At 38.3% G+C, this 19627-nt stretch overlaps 1 protein-coding gene across 1 annotated transcript in view; it reads left to right on the plus strand.

Annotated features, from left to right (window-relative positions):
* The window catches only part of LOC110967596 (vasoactive intestinal polypeptide receptor 2-like), a 38456-nt gene that overhangs the window by 8893 nt on the left and 9936 nt on the right, over positions 1-19627 (plus strand). The window contains exons 4-6 of the mRNA XM_022217257.2: positions 3933-4030; positions 16966-17063; positions 18693-18831. Coding sequence (XP_022072949.1) covers positions 3933-4030; positions 16966-17063; positions 18693-18831 — 335 coding nt within the window. The remainder of the gene's footprint in view (positions 1-3932; positions 4031-16965; positions 17064-18692; positions 18832-19627) is intronic.

Genomic DNA, 19627 nt, shown 5'->3' on the forward strand with positions numbered 1-19627 from the left:
GCATTTTTCCACAGATGTGAAACAAAACGACAATTTAGAAGCAGCTAATGTTGGCTTGAAACTGAATTTTCCATCGATTTTTGCGGCGTTATTAGCAGTTTCTGTGCTACGCAACACGTTCAACGGTTACAGACTTTCTTTGTGTGAGTCATGAAAACAGGGAGGCGCTTGTTGCATCATTTGACTCTTCTTCTGCACAAAACGAACCGATCGTGTGCAGCTGCTTCGGTCAGCGGGTTGTTTTCATGGAGAACAATCCGGATTGTAAATATTATGATGTGAAAAAGCTGCTACTGCAAATGATGCAAGACAGGAATGCTGCTAGAAAACTGGTAAACGTTACCGATCAGCTGCACGTTGAAGCTGTTAAACTGAACGTATTTTAAACATGATCGTGTATTGAAGTGCTTTTAGGTCTGACACTGTCCCATAATGCAGGAAATAGCTTTAATTTGGGGCCAAATCAAAGTGAAACTCTTGTTACTGATTGAATATTCTCTAATAAATCCCAGAATAATCCGTTTTCTAATGTGCGTTCTACCAGCAGTGTAAACGGATCAAATATAAAAACATTTTTACATCACCAGCTGAATACATGTTGGCTCCCATGGCAAGACAATGCATCCAGCGTGTGATACTTTAACTAACATACAGGTCTGCAGATAAAACATTTTCCCTCAGCTTAGAATCTGTGTCGCTCATAAATAATCATCAGGAAACGTTTTGGTTACAGAGAGACGCTTCTTAAAAGCTGATATAAATCTGAAACTTTGAGCAGAAGCTGCTCCTCAGCATCCGTTACCATGGCGACCTCATGGGTTAAAAGCTGTTGTGGTATTTCCAGCCCATTATTTCCTCAGTAACTCTAATCTCTGCGTTCCTTCTGTCCTGATCTGATCTCTGGTTTATTTTCTCCTTCCGTCCGTCGACTGTCGGTTTTACAGCTAATTTCACAAACTGCCGTCTTTCAGTCGCCTCTTTCTGCCTCATCCGTCTCTCTGATATCATCTCGTCCGTCTGTCTTTGTTCCTCTTCATCCTCCATCAGCTCGGCATCAACTTCCTTCACCATCCCTCACTTCAGTTGGGTTCCCATTAATGCAGCTGCTGGAGCTTCCTACAAACTTGATTAAAAAAATGTGAATTTTACATGATTTTTTTTACAGATGTTTATTTTTGAATGTGGCACAGAAATAACTGCAATAATCATTTAGTACTTCTTTATATTTTCTTTTCAATCCAGACTTCAACAATAAATCCATCAGTCGTCAATATTCACATTATTTGATCAGTTTTAAGCTTTTTTTTCTGGAAAAACATCTGAATACTCAGATTTTTAGCCTCATAAATTCTTCTTTTCTTTCCTCCTCTGTGACAGTAAAATTAATATCTTTGGGTTTTGACAAAACAAGACTTTTGTGAAAGTCATATTCGGTTCAAGAAATACATTTTTAATCTTTATCTTACATTTTCAAGCCCAATCAACTAATTATAATTAAGCAAGACAATAATTGACAGATTTATTGACAGATAATAAAATAATCATTACTATAAATTATATTGAAATATTGCAAAATCTAAACTTCCTCAAACCCTTTAGCCCTACACTTGGAAATATGGTAGATTTAGGCGTATTTTGATGAGTTGTTCAGCTCTATTGTTCAGTTCTTTATTTACTGAATCTTGTCACCACTGGACTATTTTCATGATCAATTAAATCATTTGAGTCAATCTTTAACAGAAAACAATGAAAAGTCTCATATTGCGGCTTCATAGATGTGAATATTTCCCGTTTTCTTTCTTCCTCTGTGACGGTAAACTGTCTTCTCTCCTCAATTCAGACTTCCTGTTAATGATTATTTGAGCAGCAGCTGATTTTTTATTTATTTATTTATTTTTCCTCTAATGTAGAAAACATCAGGTCGGCCTGTGAACAGATGAGGCGTGTAATCGCTGCAGGACTATTAAACATGGACTGTCAAAACATTTCAGGAAGGAAAAAATAAAGTGAAAATCTGGCAGAAAGGACGCTAGAAAAATAATGTTTAAAATCAGTGAGGTGTGACGTTCAGAAACTGTAAAAAATAATAAAATTAACAGCAAGTATCTGTAAAATAATGATTTTTTTGCTGATTAAATTCAGTAAAACTGTAAATGCTATTTTTTTCTTAACCAGAATTCTGAGTATGTGACTTTTAAAGGAGTATTTTAAATCAAACAAAGGCAGTAGGGAATATATATATATATATATATATATATATATATACCAGTATATACTGGTATTAAGTACAAATCTGAGGTACTTTGTGTTCTTCTTATATTCTTCTTACGTCCATTCCACAACATAAATATGGGGAATATTCTACTTAATTCTTGTAAATGACAGGAAAAATGTATATATTTATGTATTATGTTAATTGTAAAATAGAAAAACATTTTTCTAAATTAAATGTAATTGTTTGCTGTTTACAGATCTCCCTTGATTTATTAAATTACATATAATGTCTAGAAAAAAGTTTTTTGAAGGTTTACTGTAAAAAAAATAAAACGGGCCACTTCAAAAATCTGTATTTTTAAAAATAATAATTTTCTGCAAAATTACAGTTTTCACTTCATTAAATCTACAACAAATATATGATTATTTACAGATATCTGTTGCTCCATTTTACTTCTGTGTGTTGTTCTTCCATCCCAGCAGGTAAGAATTAACCACAGAAATTAAAACATTAACTGTAATGTTACAGTTTAGACGTGGTTCCGTGAAGTAGATTTCTTGTGTTTTGGCCCCTCTGAGCCTCCGTACGCAGCTGTTCTCAGTTAATTAAACAAGTCGTCTGTATTTACAGCGAGACACTTCAGCGTCACGGTCATGAGCTCGTTTCTGTAAACCATCGGTCATGAAGAAAATCAGCTGCAGGTGAAACGAGGACGACGAAACGAGGAAACAGTTTGTGGATCAGTCGCAGCTGCTCCCATCAAAACAAACTATAAAACTTGAATAAAGTCATTAAAGATCCAGTAAATGCTCAGCAGGCTTCTCGCTTCGCAGGTTTTCGGGAATAAACACTTTTGTTGGCTGTTTGGAGAAACTGTTTTGCTGCAACATTTTTGGCTTCATGTCAGAAAAATGGAGGAAAAAGGGCTGAGAAAGCGTCTTTATTCCAGTATTAGTTCCGCTGTTGGTGGTCGTGTAGTCACATTTTTCTCTGCAATATAAAGTCCTGCATCTCTATAGATAAAAACACGGCTAGAAGTAGAGAAAACTAAAAAATGTCTCCTGTGCATCATGACACGGTCGTAGTGAAACACTAAAAACTAAACGAAGACGACGCAAGTGCATGGGAGGAGTTATCTATATATAAGAGAAGAAAGAACTTTTTGCTGGCAATAAATTAAATTTAAAACACAACATCTCTGGATTTCACCCTTCAGATAAAACTGAGAACCTGAAGTTTATCGTTATTAGGTTTACTGTGTTAGAGAGAAGAAATTTAGAGCCTTTTACATTTGAAGTGCTGGAAAAAAAGAATTTTCTGTGTTTTATTCATAAAAACGAAGCTAAATCATTTAATAAATAGCCAAATTATTGCTGGTTTGATTGCTGTCATTGTGATTATTTACCTGTTTTTATTCCTTTATGTTCTGTTTTTTTTTTTTTTTTTTTAGGTGAAAGTTTTGTTTCTTTATCTGAACAAAACTCTACAGATGAAGGAAGATTCTTGGTTTTAGATCTGATAATAATATTAATTTATTATCTTTATTTATGGAGCAATTTTCACAAAGAGCTTCACAGAGGCAGCGAAATTAAAGAGTTCGACAGAAAATGGATAAAAACAGACTTTGGTGGACAAAAAAATGAGACCTTTTTAAGAAAATACAGTTTTAGTGATTAAAATTTCCACCTAATTAATGAGCTGCTACTGTGTCTCCTAGGCAACCTGAGCAGGAAGTGTACAGAGAGCGGCTGGTCGGACGTCTATCCCGTCATCAACGTCGCCTGTTCATCAGACAACACCGACGAACCCAACGAGGTGAGTTCAGTGTTTAGAATAATAATAAAAAAACATTTGTTCAATGAATCCATGCAAAGTTTTGCCTTCATGCTGTGAATATTTTCAGGCTCTAAGAACGCCAGCTGTCACAGTCTAAAGACTAAATTTGTTTTTTGTTGATTCTTTGTGATCGAATCAATCATGAATACCCAGGATGTGTTTCTGTTTACTTCTTTGTAAAAAAAAAAAAAAAGTCCGAAATGACAAAACTGTTTTTCACAATGAGTCAAAAAAAATTGTCCAAAATGCTCGAAATTCAACCAAAAAATGATAAAATTTTCTCCATACTTGACACATTTTGTCTAAAATTACTACAAAAATGTCCAAAATACCTAAAAACGTTTTGAAAATCACTTTTTGGATTCAAATGTTGTCCCAAAACCTGTGTAAAAGAGTCAAAATTCACCAAAAGGACTAAAGGAAAAAAATATAAAGTAAGTATGGACAATAAAAATGGATAATACAGTATGGAAAAGATTTTGTCTTTTTGGACGATTTTTGGCTCATTTTGAAGAGCAGTTTAGTCATTTTGGACTTTTTTTTTCAATAAAGTGAAACAAACGCGTCCATGGTACCAATGATTGTTTCTCTGTCATTAAACTGCTGCAGTTTTACTGTTCAAACTATGATGCATCCCATAATATAGATGCTTGATGTTGGATATGGAGTCACTTTGTTTAAGTTTGAGGTATGTTGAATCATTTTACAGTAATTCTGGGCAATATTCAGTTGATCTGACACTTTTTTTTTTTAGTCATTTTAATGACTCTGGTCGCAGTTTTTCAAAGAACTGCTGAAGTTATGAGGCTTAGAAATTATGGAAAAAGTACATTTGGACTCACCTTTGTGTATTTTAAGAGCTTGTAAGTCTGATAATATTAACAGAACGACGGTAAAACTTTACATGGCTTCATTAAATAAACTAAATTTATTGTAGATAAAGTGTCAGGTGGGAACTTTATTCGAGGTTTTTTTTGAAATGACCCTAAAGTTGTGTTTCTATCAGTGTATTTTTATGCACATTTTGACGAATTTCAACAGAAAAAGTTAACAAAAGCAGGAAAATTTGAACAAATCGTCCCCAATTTTGTTTTGTGGAGCTTCAATCTGTGCCTTTAGTTTGCAGAAAACGATCATTAAGTCACATTAAGCGATGAATTTGAACAAAACTCCGCTGCAGCAGCTCTGTCGCGTGTGTTTGTGACCTGAAAAATCTTCTTATCTGCTCAGTGCTGCATTCGTTTGGTTTCATATCCACATTCTTTGCTGCTAATCAGGTAGAAACTTTGCACGTCTGATGTCAGATACAAGCGGAGAAACGAGAAGTCCCAGAATGCACCAGCTGGTATCAATACAAACTGATCGGCAGCGGTTTATGTTTCATCTCTGGAGATCAAAAGATTGCACTACTTAATGAGAAGTATAAAAGCCAAAATGGATGGATGTTTAAATCTGAAAACGCTGCGCTCAGGTTTTAAAACCACAAAGATTTCCTTTTGCATTGAAAAGACGCCTGCAGAGGAGAAATGAAACCACAGATTTCTGCTTTGACCCACTTTGAGAAACGTCTCCAGGTAGAAAACCAAACACAGATCCATTTTTTAACCTTTATAAGATCTAACCAGAGACTAGTGTGTGTGTTTGAGCTGCAGCTTCTTTCAGGTCTGATAATATAAAGCAGCTTTTATTGTGGTAAATGTGGTTTTAGACTCCTTATAATAACATACAGTCGGGCTGGTTTGGATTGTTTACTGCTGTGCATAAAATAAATGACTCTTATTTATGGTTTGAGCTGAAGGCTACAGAATATAAACCTACATTATTTTAGATAATCATGTTACTGATTGTGTTTGGTTCTCCTTTTTTTTCTTTTTTGGTTCTTTTTTTCCCCCGCTGCACCTACAGACACAGCACAAAGCCTAAAAAGTAAAATAATAATAATGTTGAATTACGCTAATAAAAACAAAAAACAAACTTAAACTTAAAGGCATTTTGGAGGATGTATTTTTTGTTTAATTTATCTGATTCACATAAAATGAATATACTGACCTTTAGTGGACTTGTATGTATGGTCTCTAAAAGAATAAAAAATTTAAAAAAATAACTGTGGACATGGCAGGACCTGAAAAACATCAGCCAATCAATGCGCTCGGACCGAGGCGTTTGGTTTGCTCCCTTTCCTGTCAATCAAAAATCTTCCGGCTCAGGCCTAGTTACGTAGATTACGTACGCCTTGGACTTATGTGTTTTCTGTATGTGTTGCTTTGGTATAGCTTCGTAGTTAGCTGGCGACTTGTTTTGCTCATCTTTTTTACATAATGGCAGATAAAGATCCAGGGGGACCCAGCTGTAAAAGACAACTTCACGAGTGCTACGCAAGTTTCTGGAGGGGGGCGTTTCTTCGTAAATGTTAAGAGGGGGGAAGTTAGAGGGGGGTGAGGGAGAGGTTGTATGTGCGCATGCTACGTTCAAAGTCGTAGGAAATTAAATCTCCTTTAATGCCTTTAACATGTCCTACGTTTTTCCCACAGATGTTACCAATACTGAATGAAAAAATGTGGCTCTACATACTAAGGAGATTTCATTATTTACACTTTTTAGTACTCCACCAAGGAATGCTGCGGAGTTATGTGACCATCAGCGTTGGTTTGTCTGTCTGTCTGTTGGCAACATTACTCAAAAACGGATTTGGATGAAATTTTCAGGGAAGGTCAGAAAAGACACAAGGACCAAGTGATCAGACTTTAGCAGTGATGCGGCTTATAGACTGGATCCACGCATTTAAGATAGCAGCACAGCGTAACTGTAACTATGACTACAAGTGAACACTACATCAGCCGCCTGCCGATGAGCACAAGATTGCGATTCTACTACGAATCCACCGCTGCAGACTTATCAGGACTTTTCCATCGGATAATTCCCCTGACAGACTCATCAACTGGCCCATCATGGCGTCCATCATTGTGAGTTTTGTTTCAAGCTGCTGTCAGTTAGTCAAAACAAACGTCTTTTCCTAAACGCTTTTGAAATTCTCCTTCACTTCTGTCTTTGACCTCGTGACATTTTCCATCCACTGTGGCGCTCTGAGGATCTCAATGCTTTTACAATAATTCAGCACTGGATGTTTTTGATGTGTGTCTGCTGTGCATCACTTTAAATGCTGCTGCTGCTGCAGGGAGTTTTAGGACTTCATTACCTGCTTCCTTTTCATAAAGGATGGACCAACGTATAATACACAATCAGAGATAAGAAAGAAGCATTTAAGACCTTTCCTTACCTTTTAAAGGGCTCTTACCATGGCTGCAACTTCGATACTTCTGGGTCAATTAAGAAAAAAATACTTTTTGACCAGAATCCCAGTCTGTCCGATGAGAAATAGTTTCTAACATTTGCTGTTACTGTAGTCATTTTAAAATGTCCATCTTTTACTATAAACTAAAGCGCATCTTTTCAAGGTATTAACTTTAATTAATCGCAAAATTTTGGGGTTTCAAGAATCTGTAGCTGCTCAGAAACACTGATTTAGGTAAATTTTTACTCCACTTGAGAACTACTGCACTACGAAGGAAAAGCAACAAGCAGAAGAGATTTTTTTTTTTTTGTGCCAAGAAACACAAGGAATGGACATTAAACCAGTGGAAGTCTGTGCTGTGGTCTGATGAGTCCAAATTTGAGATCTTTGGTTCCAGAAAAGGTGAACAGATGGTCTCTACATGTGTGGAGGGTTAGCATGGAGGAGGAGGTGTGATGGTGCTTCGCTGGTGACACTGTTGGAGATTTATTCCAAACTGAAGACACACTGAACCAGCATCGCTACTGTTTTTGTTTGTTACGTAGTTCCATATGTGTTCATTCATACTTTTGATGCATTCAGTGAGAATCTACAATGAAAATAGTCACGAAAATAAAGAAAAAATAAGTGCACATCCCTAGTTTCTGATCTAATCTTCTGTGGTGAAGACGAGGCTGATTTCACTTCTCCTCTGTTGAAGTATGTTTACGTGTCCGCTCTGACCGAGATAAACCAGCAGTTCGTCTTTTCCCTCAGACCACCGTGAAATCTAACTTTTCCTTCTTCGTTTGTGTCCACGTGTTAGAGACGAGCGAGTTGCAGCTTCAGTCCGTCCAGCCGACGTGAAGAGAAACGAAACAGCTGCTCTCGTTTATCGTCCCGCAGATATTTTTGGTTTTATTTGTGAGTCCTCTGATCCTCTGACATTTCTGCCTGCAGCATGAGCTGGAGTTAATATGCGTTTTAGAAGAATTAAATCAATTTTAAGTCTGCAGAAGTAACAGTTTTGTGGCTGTTTAGTTCAGTTATGAGTGATTTTTATGTGGTAATATTTAGGTTTTGTCTTATTTTATGGTTGCTATATCAGAATCGGAATAGTTTTGATGAAGTAGTAGAAGCACAAATATCTGACTTTACAACATGTTTGGAGGACTTTACCTGTTAAAAACAAGGTTGTTGCTAGAGGTACGACCCGTACCCGTAGCCTGTGGACTACGGATACGACACTTGCCATTTGCCAATCAGATACGCGAGATCTGGTCACGTGACTCCCGGTAGACGCTAGCTGTACGGACCCGTAGCATCAGTACGACGGGTACGGACCCTAAACCTGACCCTAACACTAACCCTAACCTTAACCTTTGCTTACCTTTCAACAGTTTGCAGTGGTTAGCAGCTTCTTGACTTGCGAGACTCGCGTATGGGTCCGTATCTGTCTGGCAAATGAAAAGTGCCGTACCCATAGCCCACAGGCTACGGATACGGACCCGTATCCGTAGACACTACCTAAAAACAAAGGGGGCTTCAAGGTTTCAAGACAGTTTTGACAGTGGTAGTAGCAGTAGTAGTGGTTTAACTAGTAGCAGCAGCAATATGGCTACCGTTAGCTTTGACAGTGGTAGTAGTATTAGTAGTAGCAGCAAGGTGGCTATCATTAGCTTTGACAGTGGTAGTAGTAGTATTAGTAGCAGCAGCAATATGGCTACCGTTAGCTTTGACAGTGGTAGTAGTATTAGTAGTAGCAGCAAGGTGGCTATCATTAGCTTTGACAGTGGTAGTAGTAGTATTAGTAGTAGCAGCAATGTGGCTACCATTAGCTTTGACAGTGGTGGTAGTAGTAGTATTAGTAGTAGCAGCAATATGGCTACCGTTAGCTTTGACAGTGGTAGTAGTATTAGTAGTAGCAGCAAGGTGGCTATCATTAGCTTTGACAGTGGTAGTAGTAGTATTAGTAGCAGCAGCAATATGGCTACCGTTAGCTTTGACAGTGGTAGTAGTAGTATTAGTAGCAGCAGCAATGTGGCTACCATTAGCTTTGACAGTGGTAGTAGTAGTATTAGTCGTAGCAGCAATATGGCTACCGTTAGCTTTGACAGTGGTAGTAGTATTAGTAGTAGCAGCAATGTGGCTACCATTAGCTTTGACAGTGGTAGTAGTAGTATTAGTAGCAGCAGCAATGTGGCTACCATTAGCTTTGACAGTGGTAGTAGTTTAACTAGTAGTAGCATCAGTAGCAATTGCTACCATTAGCTTTGGTAGTTGTAGCAGTAACAACAATGTGGCTAACATAAGCTTTACTAGTGGTAGTAGTGGTAATAGTTATATAGTAGTTTAACTCGTAGTAGTAATAGCAGCAATGTGGCTAACATTAGCTTGAATTGTAGTCAGAGTAGCAGTAGTAATAGTAGCAGCTGTAGCAATGTGGCTAATATAAATTTTTATGCGAGTAACAGTAGGAATAGCCACATTTCTACTGCTGGTAACATTAACTATGAAGGTACTAGTAATAGTTGAAGAAGTAGTAGTCATAGTTGCAGTAGGAGCTGCACCGTAGAAGTAGCAATGTGGCTAATATTATCTTTGGTGGTGGTGATGGTAGTAGTCGTAGTAGCAATGTGACTAAGACTAGCTTTGATGGTGGTAATAGTAATGCACGTTGTTGTACTAGTATGAGTAGTAGTTGAAGAACTGGTAGTAGCAGTAGCAAACAGAATCCCAGGATGCAGGGAGAGTTTCCTTCCTGAGGAGGGCGGGAACAGCAGCAGCTCATTGGTTTTCATAGGAAAAATGCCTGTTTAAATAGCCCTAAAACTGGGAGTTCTACAGTAAAATCTTTGTCATTTTTTTTGAGCTACAAAGTTCAAAGACACTGTGGGGACTTGTGAGATTAGCATTATTTTGCAGATTTTTCTGAGATTCAAGTTGTAGTTTTGGAGGTTTGGCCTTCATTAACACCGGGGTTCATTATTGAAGCTGCACGTTTCTCTACTGATTTTTCCTGTTTTAGCAGAGGGTTCAGGAGAACAGATGAGTGCTCAGAGAGTTTCAGTGCATCCTGACCTGTGGACTGGTGTAGAGACATGGGCTTTGACAGCGGCAGAGTGGAGGTTCACGTCCAGGTCTTGGCACAATCGTCTCTCTAATCCCTCGTCTGTTCTCATATCTGATTCTTCCTTAGAGGAAAACTACTTGAAACTTCCCCCCGCCTTCAGCCGACTCTGTGGAGGATTATCAATCTGAATGACACTTTTGACCCTGTTAATGTTGCAGGTAGTTGAAGAAAAAAGGGGTTGACTCTCATGTTTTTTTTTCTTCTCAGACTTCTATTACGCTTTTTGTGTTTTTTCTGCTGCTGTATTGTCTTTTTTTGTCGTTCATGTGTGTGTTTGTATCCTGATGCCTTGAGGCCATGAAGCTTATTCTCTGACCGTCACAGTTATTGCTGCATACCACAACCTTTTGTTTTACACTGAGCGTTAAACAAGCGACTAACATCCAGCTTTAGGAGAATATCCGGAACCATTATTGTGTCCCTGACATTTTTCTGCTCGAGAATCACGTGTTTTATTCTGTTAAAGCAGTTTTCGTCACATTGGTATGAATCACAGGTAGTGACATTTGCAGTAGCAGTAATGAGTAGTTTAGCTTGTAATAGGAGTAGCAACAATGTGGCTAACATTAGCTTTGATACTGGTAGTGGCAGTAAGAGTAAAAGTTGTAGTAGTGACAGTAGTGGCATTGTGGCTACCGTTTGCTTTGACAGTCAACAGAAAGCAGCCACTGAAAGTTTAAATAAACTTGTTTACTGGGCTGAAAGTCTCAAATCACATTGCTTTGAATCTATTAAGGTGATTTACGGAGGGAAAATTTCAAAGCTGTAACCCAAACCTGATTGAAAACTGAACCCTGAAACCTTCAAAGACTCAAACGTCCTCACAGTTGAGGTCTAAAGCTCTCAAACATGATGTATAAGTGCAGGTTTAAATGCACACAGCTGGCCCTGATCCTCTCCAGAGCCCTCAGGTGTGGCATTCCCGCTGGCCGACTCTCTGAAGCTTCTGTTCGCTTCCTGTTGAAGAGACAAAGGTTTTCCATCTGGAAAATATTCTGCCGAGTCCAGGAGTCACCGCTGGCACTCGGCTGCAGATGCAGAAGATCATCTTTCTGATGGACGGAACCAACACGAAAAAGTTCTCAGATCAAGTAAAAATACATAAATATCAGCAACAAATCATAAATCCACAGCAGAACGTCCCCTGTGACTGATATTATTAGACTGTAAATACTGATGCATCGACATGTAAGCAGCATTTTCTGTTTATTCTGAATGCATTTAGCTGGTTTAGTTCCCAGACTCAGGGTCACCTGTTAAAACTGAGGGGTCACCAGAGGATTAATCAGAGAAAACAGGATAAACAAAAGTCCTGCTTCCCAATTTTCTAATATTTTTATGCCCTATTTGTACTTTAGGCTCCTGCTGCTCATCATGACTGTTAAAGATGTTGATAAATGTTTTTTGCAAGATAATTTGTTCTAAGAAAGGTAAATCGTACTCTTAATCAATACTCGTATTTACATAAAAATCCTTTCAAAATAAATTATCAACAGCAACAGCTTCTACAGTTAAAGTCAATAGTTTCCAATTTTCTCTGACTCTGACTGTTTCACAAAAGATTATTTTATTAATCACAGTTTCATACAGGAACATGCAAGTGACTGAAAAACGACAAAACATGAGAAAACGGTGACTAAAACACAAGCAAACAACAGAAAATTAATGTAAAGAACTGAAAATGCCAAGTTGAAGCTAAAGTAAACAATTGAAATCGACAGGAAGCAATGACAGAAAACAGTGAGTGAAAATGGAAGTAAAACAAACTGAGAACAACAGAAAACAGTGAGCAAATGTACCAAATGAAAAGTGTTGGTGTAAGCAAACAGTAACAGTAAAAAGCAGCACCTGAGTAAACAGCGACTGAAAATAGCTAACTGAGGTATTTTCACCCGAACAACAATCATTTCCAGAACTTATCTGAGCAATTTTTGTACCTAAAGGTGTTGGTTTTGCTTTGTTTTTCCATAAACAAAAGAAAACAAAAACAAGTGACATGATGGATGTAGGCCAATAGAAAAGGAAAAACAAGCCTAATCCCACAATTTTGAAAACTTTCCTGGGAAGCCAGCACATTTTTGGCTGCAGTTATGACATTGTTTAGAGATGTTTTTTTTCTAATTTTAGGAGCTTGCTGAAGCTTTTTTCTATACATATTGCCATTTATGCACTAACATCCGACCATATTTATTGGTATTTTCTGATGTTTAACAGTGGGGAAAAAAATGGTATCGAACAAATGACATCAGTTTCTTTATTTAACAGACTTCATTCAGGATTAACAGATCAGTCTTCAAGCTGGATAATTTTAGCCTGCAGTACTTTTTAAAAACTTGAGTCTCTGTCAGGCCTCATTTTGATTTAACACAACACAGGAGCAGGAGATAAAGAGAGCCCAGTAGCTTTCCATCGTAGCCAGGAAGCTGTTTAAGCATAAAGTTTAACATGGCTTTAATTCTGTGGTGTCACGGAGGAAGCCAGAGTTTCTGGACATAGAAGGCAGCAGGTCATCAGCTTCCAGCCAGAAGGCCCAAGAGTCAAACTGAGGAATGAGAAGCCGATGCCAGGCTGTCACTGTCTGTGTATGCTCAGATATTCGTCTGTTCGTGTGAATATTTACAGTGGACAGACAGAGACCGGTGGACTTGATATCAAAACTCATTACTGCAGTCAAAGCCCCAATGCCACAGTTGAAAGATTTTCCTTAAACGGCCTCTTTTGTGCATCGCATTCGTAGCAAAGATTCCTGTTTGTTTATGTTTTGTCAGTGGTGGTTTGAAGTAAGCAGAGAGAAATTCTGTGGAAAAATGTTTGAGGCACTTTAGATGCTTAGATTTCACACCATCATTCTGCAGCAAGACCATAAATATCCTGGTTCCAAAAACTGCAGTTCCTCAAATGTCCACTAGAGGCTGATTCCAAAAGCGAGTCAATCTCCATAGACCTCCATGTTAAATGTCCAACTTTACATCAGATGTTAACATGTTTACTTCTGGATAAGAACTGTCATGATTAATAATACTTTTTCCACATTTTCGGAGCCTGATGCAGCAGCTGTTCATAAGATGCAACCTATAAGACACTTTTTGTGTTGATTGCAAATTATACTTTTGCATTTTGCTGATATATTGAGGTAAATCATTTCCTCTGACTTTCAAATTAATTATTAATATCAACATTATAGAAGGTGGTTAGACTTGCAGAACTGACCATGGACATAGAGCCATCTTTGATTCCACATTAGACTTTTTTATTATTTAGATTAATGAGAGTAAAACAGTTAAATAATGGCAACAGATTCAGCAGCTGTAGTGTTGAGGCTCTGTTGGGGATTTAAACCACAGCTTTAAAGTCAAAATTTATGAATGAATTCAAGCACCAGAGTAACTATTTCTGAAGTAGGGCTTAGTTTTACTAAATATTTACAACATGTGGCTACTTATTACAGCTACATAGCTGATAATTTATCTGTTGCAAGAATAAAAATGTCTTGTTTTGAGCACCTCAAAGAGCTTATAAAATCTTTTGTTTGGTCGATTAACAAGCAACAACTTCCACGACTGATAAATGACTCAGATATGGAAGTGGAAAAAGCTGCAGTTCCTCAAATGTCCACTAGAGTCAGGTTCCAAAAGCGAGTCAATCCCCGTAGACCTTCATGTTAAAATGTGCAACTTTACCAAATTTCCTAATTAAGGATTTTTTCCATGTTCCAAGAGTCTGATTATATTTTCACCTTTTGCTGATTTGTTCAGTTACATCTTTTCTTGTCACTTTCAGTTGATTATGAATCTAACATTTATTATAATCAGACAGTGATTAGACATGCAGAACAGCCTTTCATCTCACATGAAGCATTTTGCTATTTAGTGAAGATAAAATGGTTAAATGTCAGCAGAATCAGCAGCTCCTGTGTGGAGTCATGAAGTGGAGCTTTGTTTGGGTAGCACAGCTTAAAATAAGTTCTGACAAAAGGCTCCTACAGTGTTTAAGAATTTTAATTTCCCACAAAAAATTTGCCCCATAGCTGATAACCACTGAAACAGTATTTCAGCTGAAAGAATATAAATGTCCGTTTGAAGTGCCCAGAACAGCTTTTAAAAATATGGATATCAGGGAACAACTGCATCAGCTAGATCTTTATGATAATATGGATATTTGTTCCATTAATCAAACCTGTTGTGAGCAGGATTAACAAGCAGCAGCTGAAAAATGAAGTTAAAAGGGAAATGCCAACAACTGCAGTTCCTCAAATAACCACTAGAGGCTGGTTCCAAAAGTGAGTCAATCCCCATTGACCTCCATGTCCAACTTTAAGGCAGAAATAAACATGATTACATTCTGGTACCAAGAACAGTTTTTGGTCTCTGTTGCTAATTTCTTCATTCATGACAATTTTACAGGGGTTGAATTTTTATTGAAGTCACTCATTTAAATTCTATTGAGGTTTAAACTCATACGTAACAAAGACTGTGGCTGCATCCAACAATCTGTGGCTCAGAAACCTTTGCATGGTTCATCTCGGCTCCACTCACACTCCCTTAACTTTTCTCATTTTTGGATTAGCCAGGAGTTTTGTAGGAGTCAGGCACCGCCAAGATGATGAAGCTTCCACACTGTGATCCAGGTCATAATTCCAAAGACATTACTAAGCAAACTCGATGCGATTTACACCATCTACTTAGGTGGAGTTAGTAATTTTATCTCAGTGTTTCCTGGCTGCAGTCACATTTGTAGTTGGATGAATGTTAATACCAGGTTGGTCTGACTCACCGGATGTAGACTACGGGTATAAATCTGTAATTTTACGGCGCTTTCTCCTCCACTTCTGCTATCTACGCATCACCACAAGCCTCAAAATTCGAAGAAACTACAAGATTCTCTGAGCTGCAAACTGAAAATATCAAGTGTTGCAGAGGATTTAGAGTATTTCAGCAAGGCAATACTGCACAAAAACTGGACATCTTGCTAGATGTTTTAAGAGCTTTTGTCATTTATCATAAATTAAAGAAACACACAAATACCAAGAATTGGCAGGATGGATTACTTTTAGACTAAAAATTAGTAAGCAAGTATTCTAATAACATCTAGAGATTCAGTTTGTGAGAAGGAAAGGAAGACTTAAAGCAATAAAAAGAAGGAAATAAGGATGAAAAGTCGGACAGAGAGAGCAATAAGAAAGCATGGACGAGCAAGCAAGACTGAAAAATGAGGAGAATTAAGGACAAATGGGCAGAGTGAAGGACTTGTCAAACATTTACGAAAGAAATATGTGCGGAAAGAAATATTGAAGGAGGGTCAGAGATGATAGTCTCCAAAAAATTTCAAAAAACAAGCAAAACTCACTAATTGCGATCCAAAAAGTGGCTTGTCGTCACATCTTTAAAAAGCTGCTGAAACGATAAGTACATTAGCCGTGTCGCTTAAAGTTGCGTTGCATCATGTGTCTATTTTTACGTGTATAAATATGCTCATGTAGTGTTTGTGCGACTGTAAGCTATATATAGAGTGTTTGTGTGTGTGTGTACTCTGAGTTAATTGCCAGATGGTGTGTCGGACGTGGGGAATGTTGTTTATACGTGATGAGAGCGACGAACGCCAGGCACAGGCACACTCGCATATATATACATATAAATAAATATATATATATAGTGGGCAGCATGAGCAGCCTCACAGTCCAAACCTGCAGCTCTGAGTCTAAAGAAAGTTGTTTTGAGATGGACCAGATCCTCGTTCTGGTCCCGACCTCATTGTGAAAGAGCCTCTGGAAAAAGAAGCAGGAGGGTTGCTGCTGATAGCGGCTCATCGGTGTCGACTGCCGTGGGAAAAATCTGCCTGGATGGAGCATTTTTCTCTCCAGGAAATGAGCTTGAACATTTTATAAACTCTGATATGGTGCTTGGTGCTTTTTGGGTCTCACTAATTGCTGTTTTTGAAAGATTTCTGATGAACAGAAACAAGTTGGAGAGGTGGTGGTTAGAAAACGGTGAACAGAGCAGCAAGTTGTTGGAAGATACATTCAGCAGGGGGAAACATCTTTCTAGAGGAGTGTGAAAAATGCAGAGTTTGAAGAAGTTGCAAAAATGTAAATGGTAAAATATCTATATTATGTGGAGCCTGAATTTTTTCCACTTTCTGTAACGTCTTTGGCACTTGAAAAAATGCCGTCCATGTTGTTTGTAGTTGGGGGTTTTTTCCAATTTTGGTAAAACAAATCTACTTTTTTGTCTCTCTTTTTATGATTCAGGCATTATAACAATGATCTGTTGCACAGAAACTATATTTGAAATGTGGTTGTTCGGTTTCTTTAGAGGTGCAGGACTTTATATTGCAATGAAATGAATAAAAATGCAACAGGAGCATTAGAAAGAGAGACCGTCTCATTAGCAGTGGCCATATTGTGCCCTGTGGAAGCCCACACAGCTGGCCTTCATGTTAAGTGACTTATGTAGCTTGATGTTTTTTCCTGATTTAATGACCAGTGAATAATTTTCTTTATTCTGTGTGCAGTTAATCTTCTACAAAGTGGTGCATATTCTGTCCACTCTGGGCCACAGCCTGTCACTCATCAGTCTGTTCACCAGCACCGTCGTCATCTGTTTGTTCAGGTAAACACACTCATCAAACACCGATCACACAAAAACAACACGCAAACCCTCTACAGGAGCCTCCTCAAGCCTCAAAATGTACAATTACAAGTCTGCACCATGATTCTCTATAACTCTGGAAACTGAAATGACTTTTAGAAGCAAATATCGACTCCAAGCATCTATTGGCAGTGGTCCAGTCTTAAGAAATAACCAATAAAGACACAGAAATACAGTCGCAACACCTTCTGCAGGACAAAAACAGAGATGAGTTGTGTTTGTATTTGTTTATCAGAATAGAGTTTACTGTCTGTGAGGATGCCACATTTTACCTTCAGTATCAGTAACACTGAAAGGTAGCCATCAAAAGTTAGACAAGAAGAAACGCAGATCTCCACACATGTACAAGAAGTGATCAAAAACCATTCGTTAAAGTAGCCTCCTTGTGCAGCGACACACAGCTCCCAGTGCTCCTGCAATGCTTTTAGCATCATCTGAGATACACAAATCGTGTCAAAATGGCAGCTCCTTGCCTTTGAATTTACTTTGGGTTGTAGGAAGAAGTCACAGGAAGCCAAATCTGTTTTAAAAAAATAATAATAATAAAAAGGCCAGGTGGGAAGCGGGAATTGTGCTGTTGTGGCCAAAAAACTAATTCAGAGTCACCACTCTGTGACCGGACACATTTCGCTTTACTATGATTAAAACCAATGAAAGATGTCTGTCAGCTTGTTTACCAATTAGAGAGACATAATTTGATAATTCGTGCTCGATGGGTAACGACTTTATCTCTGTGTTAGATGGACAGATACGCTACGCTCATGTAATTCTGTCATTGACGATTAAACAAAGGTTTATGAACAACTATATATTTATTCACAATTTGTATCCATGTTTATACCTGTACAACAAGGCAATTCTATTAAGGCGGCTGTTGCAATTTAAAGTACATGTGGAGCCCTGAGGAGAAGCTAATAGTCGTCAGTTTTCCAGTTCCAGTTGGTTGCTGCATGGAGGTTGTTGCTTCTCACAGCGGGGGGAGTTTTGCATATAGCTGTAGTGTTGGGGCTCTATAAAGTGCAGCTGTAAAGTCAAAGTTTATGCTAAATTTAAGCACCACAGAAACTAGTTCTGAAGTGGGTTATCTATTACTCTACTACACCTACTAGTAAATTGTCTCTACCAAGCGTGATGTTGGACAGCTATTATTTTGAACACAACTGTTTGTATGAGCAATGTACACCCAACACCAGCAGACCCACAACTTTTTGATCACCTCTTCTGTGCTTCATCTTCATGTGAAGTTGGTTCATAAATGCCTCAGTGGTAATTTTTTCCTGTAAAGACAGACTTTTTGCACAACCTTGAAGCGTGGCCGAATTAGCTCAGGATGTATTAGGGATTCCTCAGGTTATATAATAGAGTCCTATTTATACTCTGTTGAGCACACATGCGTCCTAACAGACAGCGCTCTCGGGGTGATAACAGTTTGCTGTAGACAGCTGTGAAACTCAGCTGCTGGATCTTTTCCAGCTGTTCGCTCGGCGGCTATCGGCGTGTTTAGATACCACATCCTTCACTGGATTCACACCCTGACACCCTGTGTAAACACACTTCACAGCGTTTTTTCTGTGTGTGTGCTGCGTGCAGGAGGCTCCACTGCATGAGGAACTACATCCATCTCAACTTGTTTGTGTCGTTCATGCTGCGAGCCGTGGCCGTGCTGATAAAAGACTCGCTGCTGTTCTGGGAAGATGAAACCACCGACTGCAGCACGCAACCTTCGCTGGTGACCTCAAACACGCACGCATACAAAACACGTGTTTATTTTACTGAAGCTATGACAGCATTTAAGCCCTTTGCAGACATGGGATTTGTAACACTGCTGCTTCTATTGATACACAGAGAACAAAAGACTAAATGTAGATCCACCATGTAACGAAGGATATAACTGCAGCTGTGATTGGTGTCACCTGTTTGAACTGAAGAAAACTACATATTGTGAGCCATCCTGTCTCCATGTTGGGGATAATTACTCCACCAATGAATGCAGTGGAGCAGTGTGACGATCGGTGTTGGTTTGTCTGTCTGTTTGCAACATTACTCAAAAACAGAATAACGGATTTGGATGAAATTTTCAGGTGAATGTTAGAAATGACACAAGGACCAAGTGATTAGATTTTGGCAGTGATGCGGCTTATAGTCTGGATCCACAGGTTTGTTAAAGATTTCTGTATCACTGCGACATAGCAGCATGGCGTCACTGTAACTATGACAAGTGAACACTACATCAGCTGCCTGCTGACGATTACATGATTGTGATCCTGTTACAAATCCACAGCTGCGGACTAATTGGGACTAATTTGTCAGAAATGATACCGGGAACATTGATTAAATTGTGGGGGCCCGCTACATAATTAAGTCATACGATTCAATATCCGTACACATACATAACACACGCCTGTGCTCAGCGCATCATCATTTTGTTTGTAGGTACATCTGTATTAAATGGCCACATTCTGTTGTGCTCTGATTTCTGATCATCAGTAATTATTAACAAATGCTGCATTTCTGACCATACCATA

Source organism: Acanthochromis polyacanthus, chromosome 20 (genome assembly GCF_021347895.1).
Source record: "Acanthochromis polyacanthus isolate Apoly-LR-REF ecotype Palm Island chromosome 20, KAUST_Apoly_ChrSc, whole genome shotgun sequence".
NCBI lineage: Eukaryota > Metazoa > Chordata > Actinopteri > Pomacentridae > Acanthochromis > Acanthochromis polyacanthus.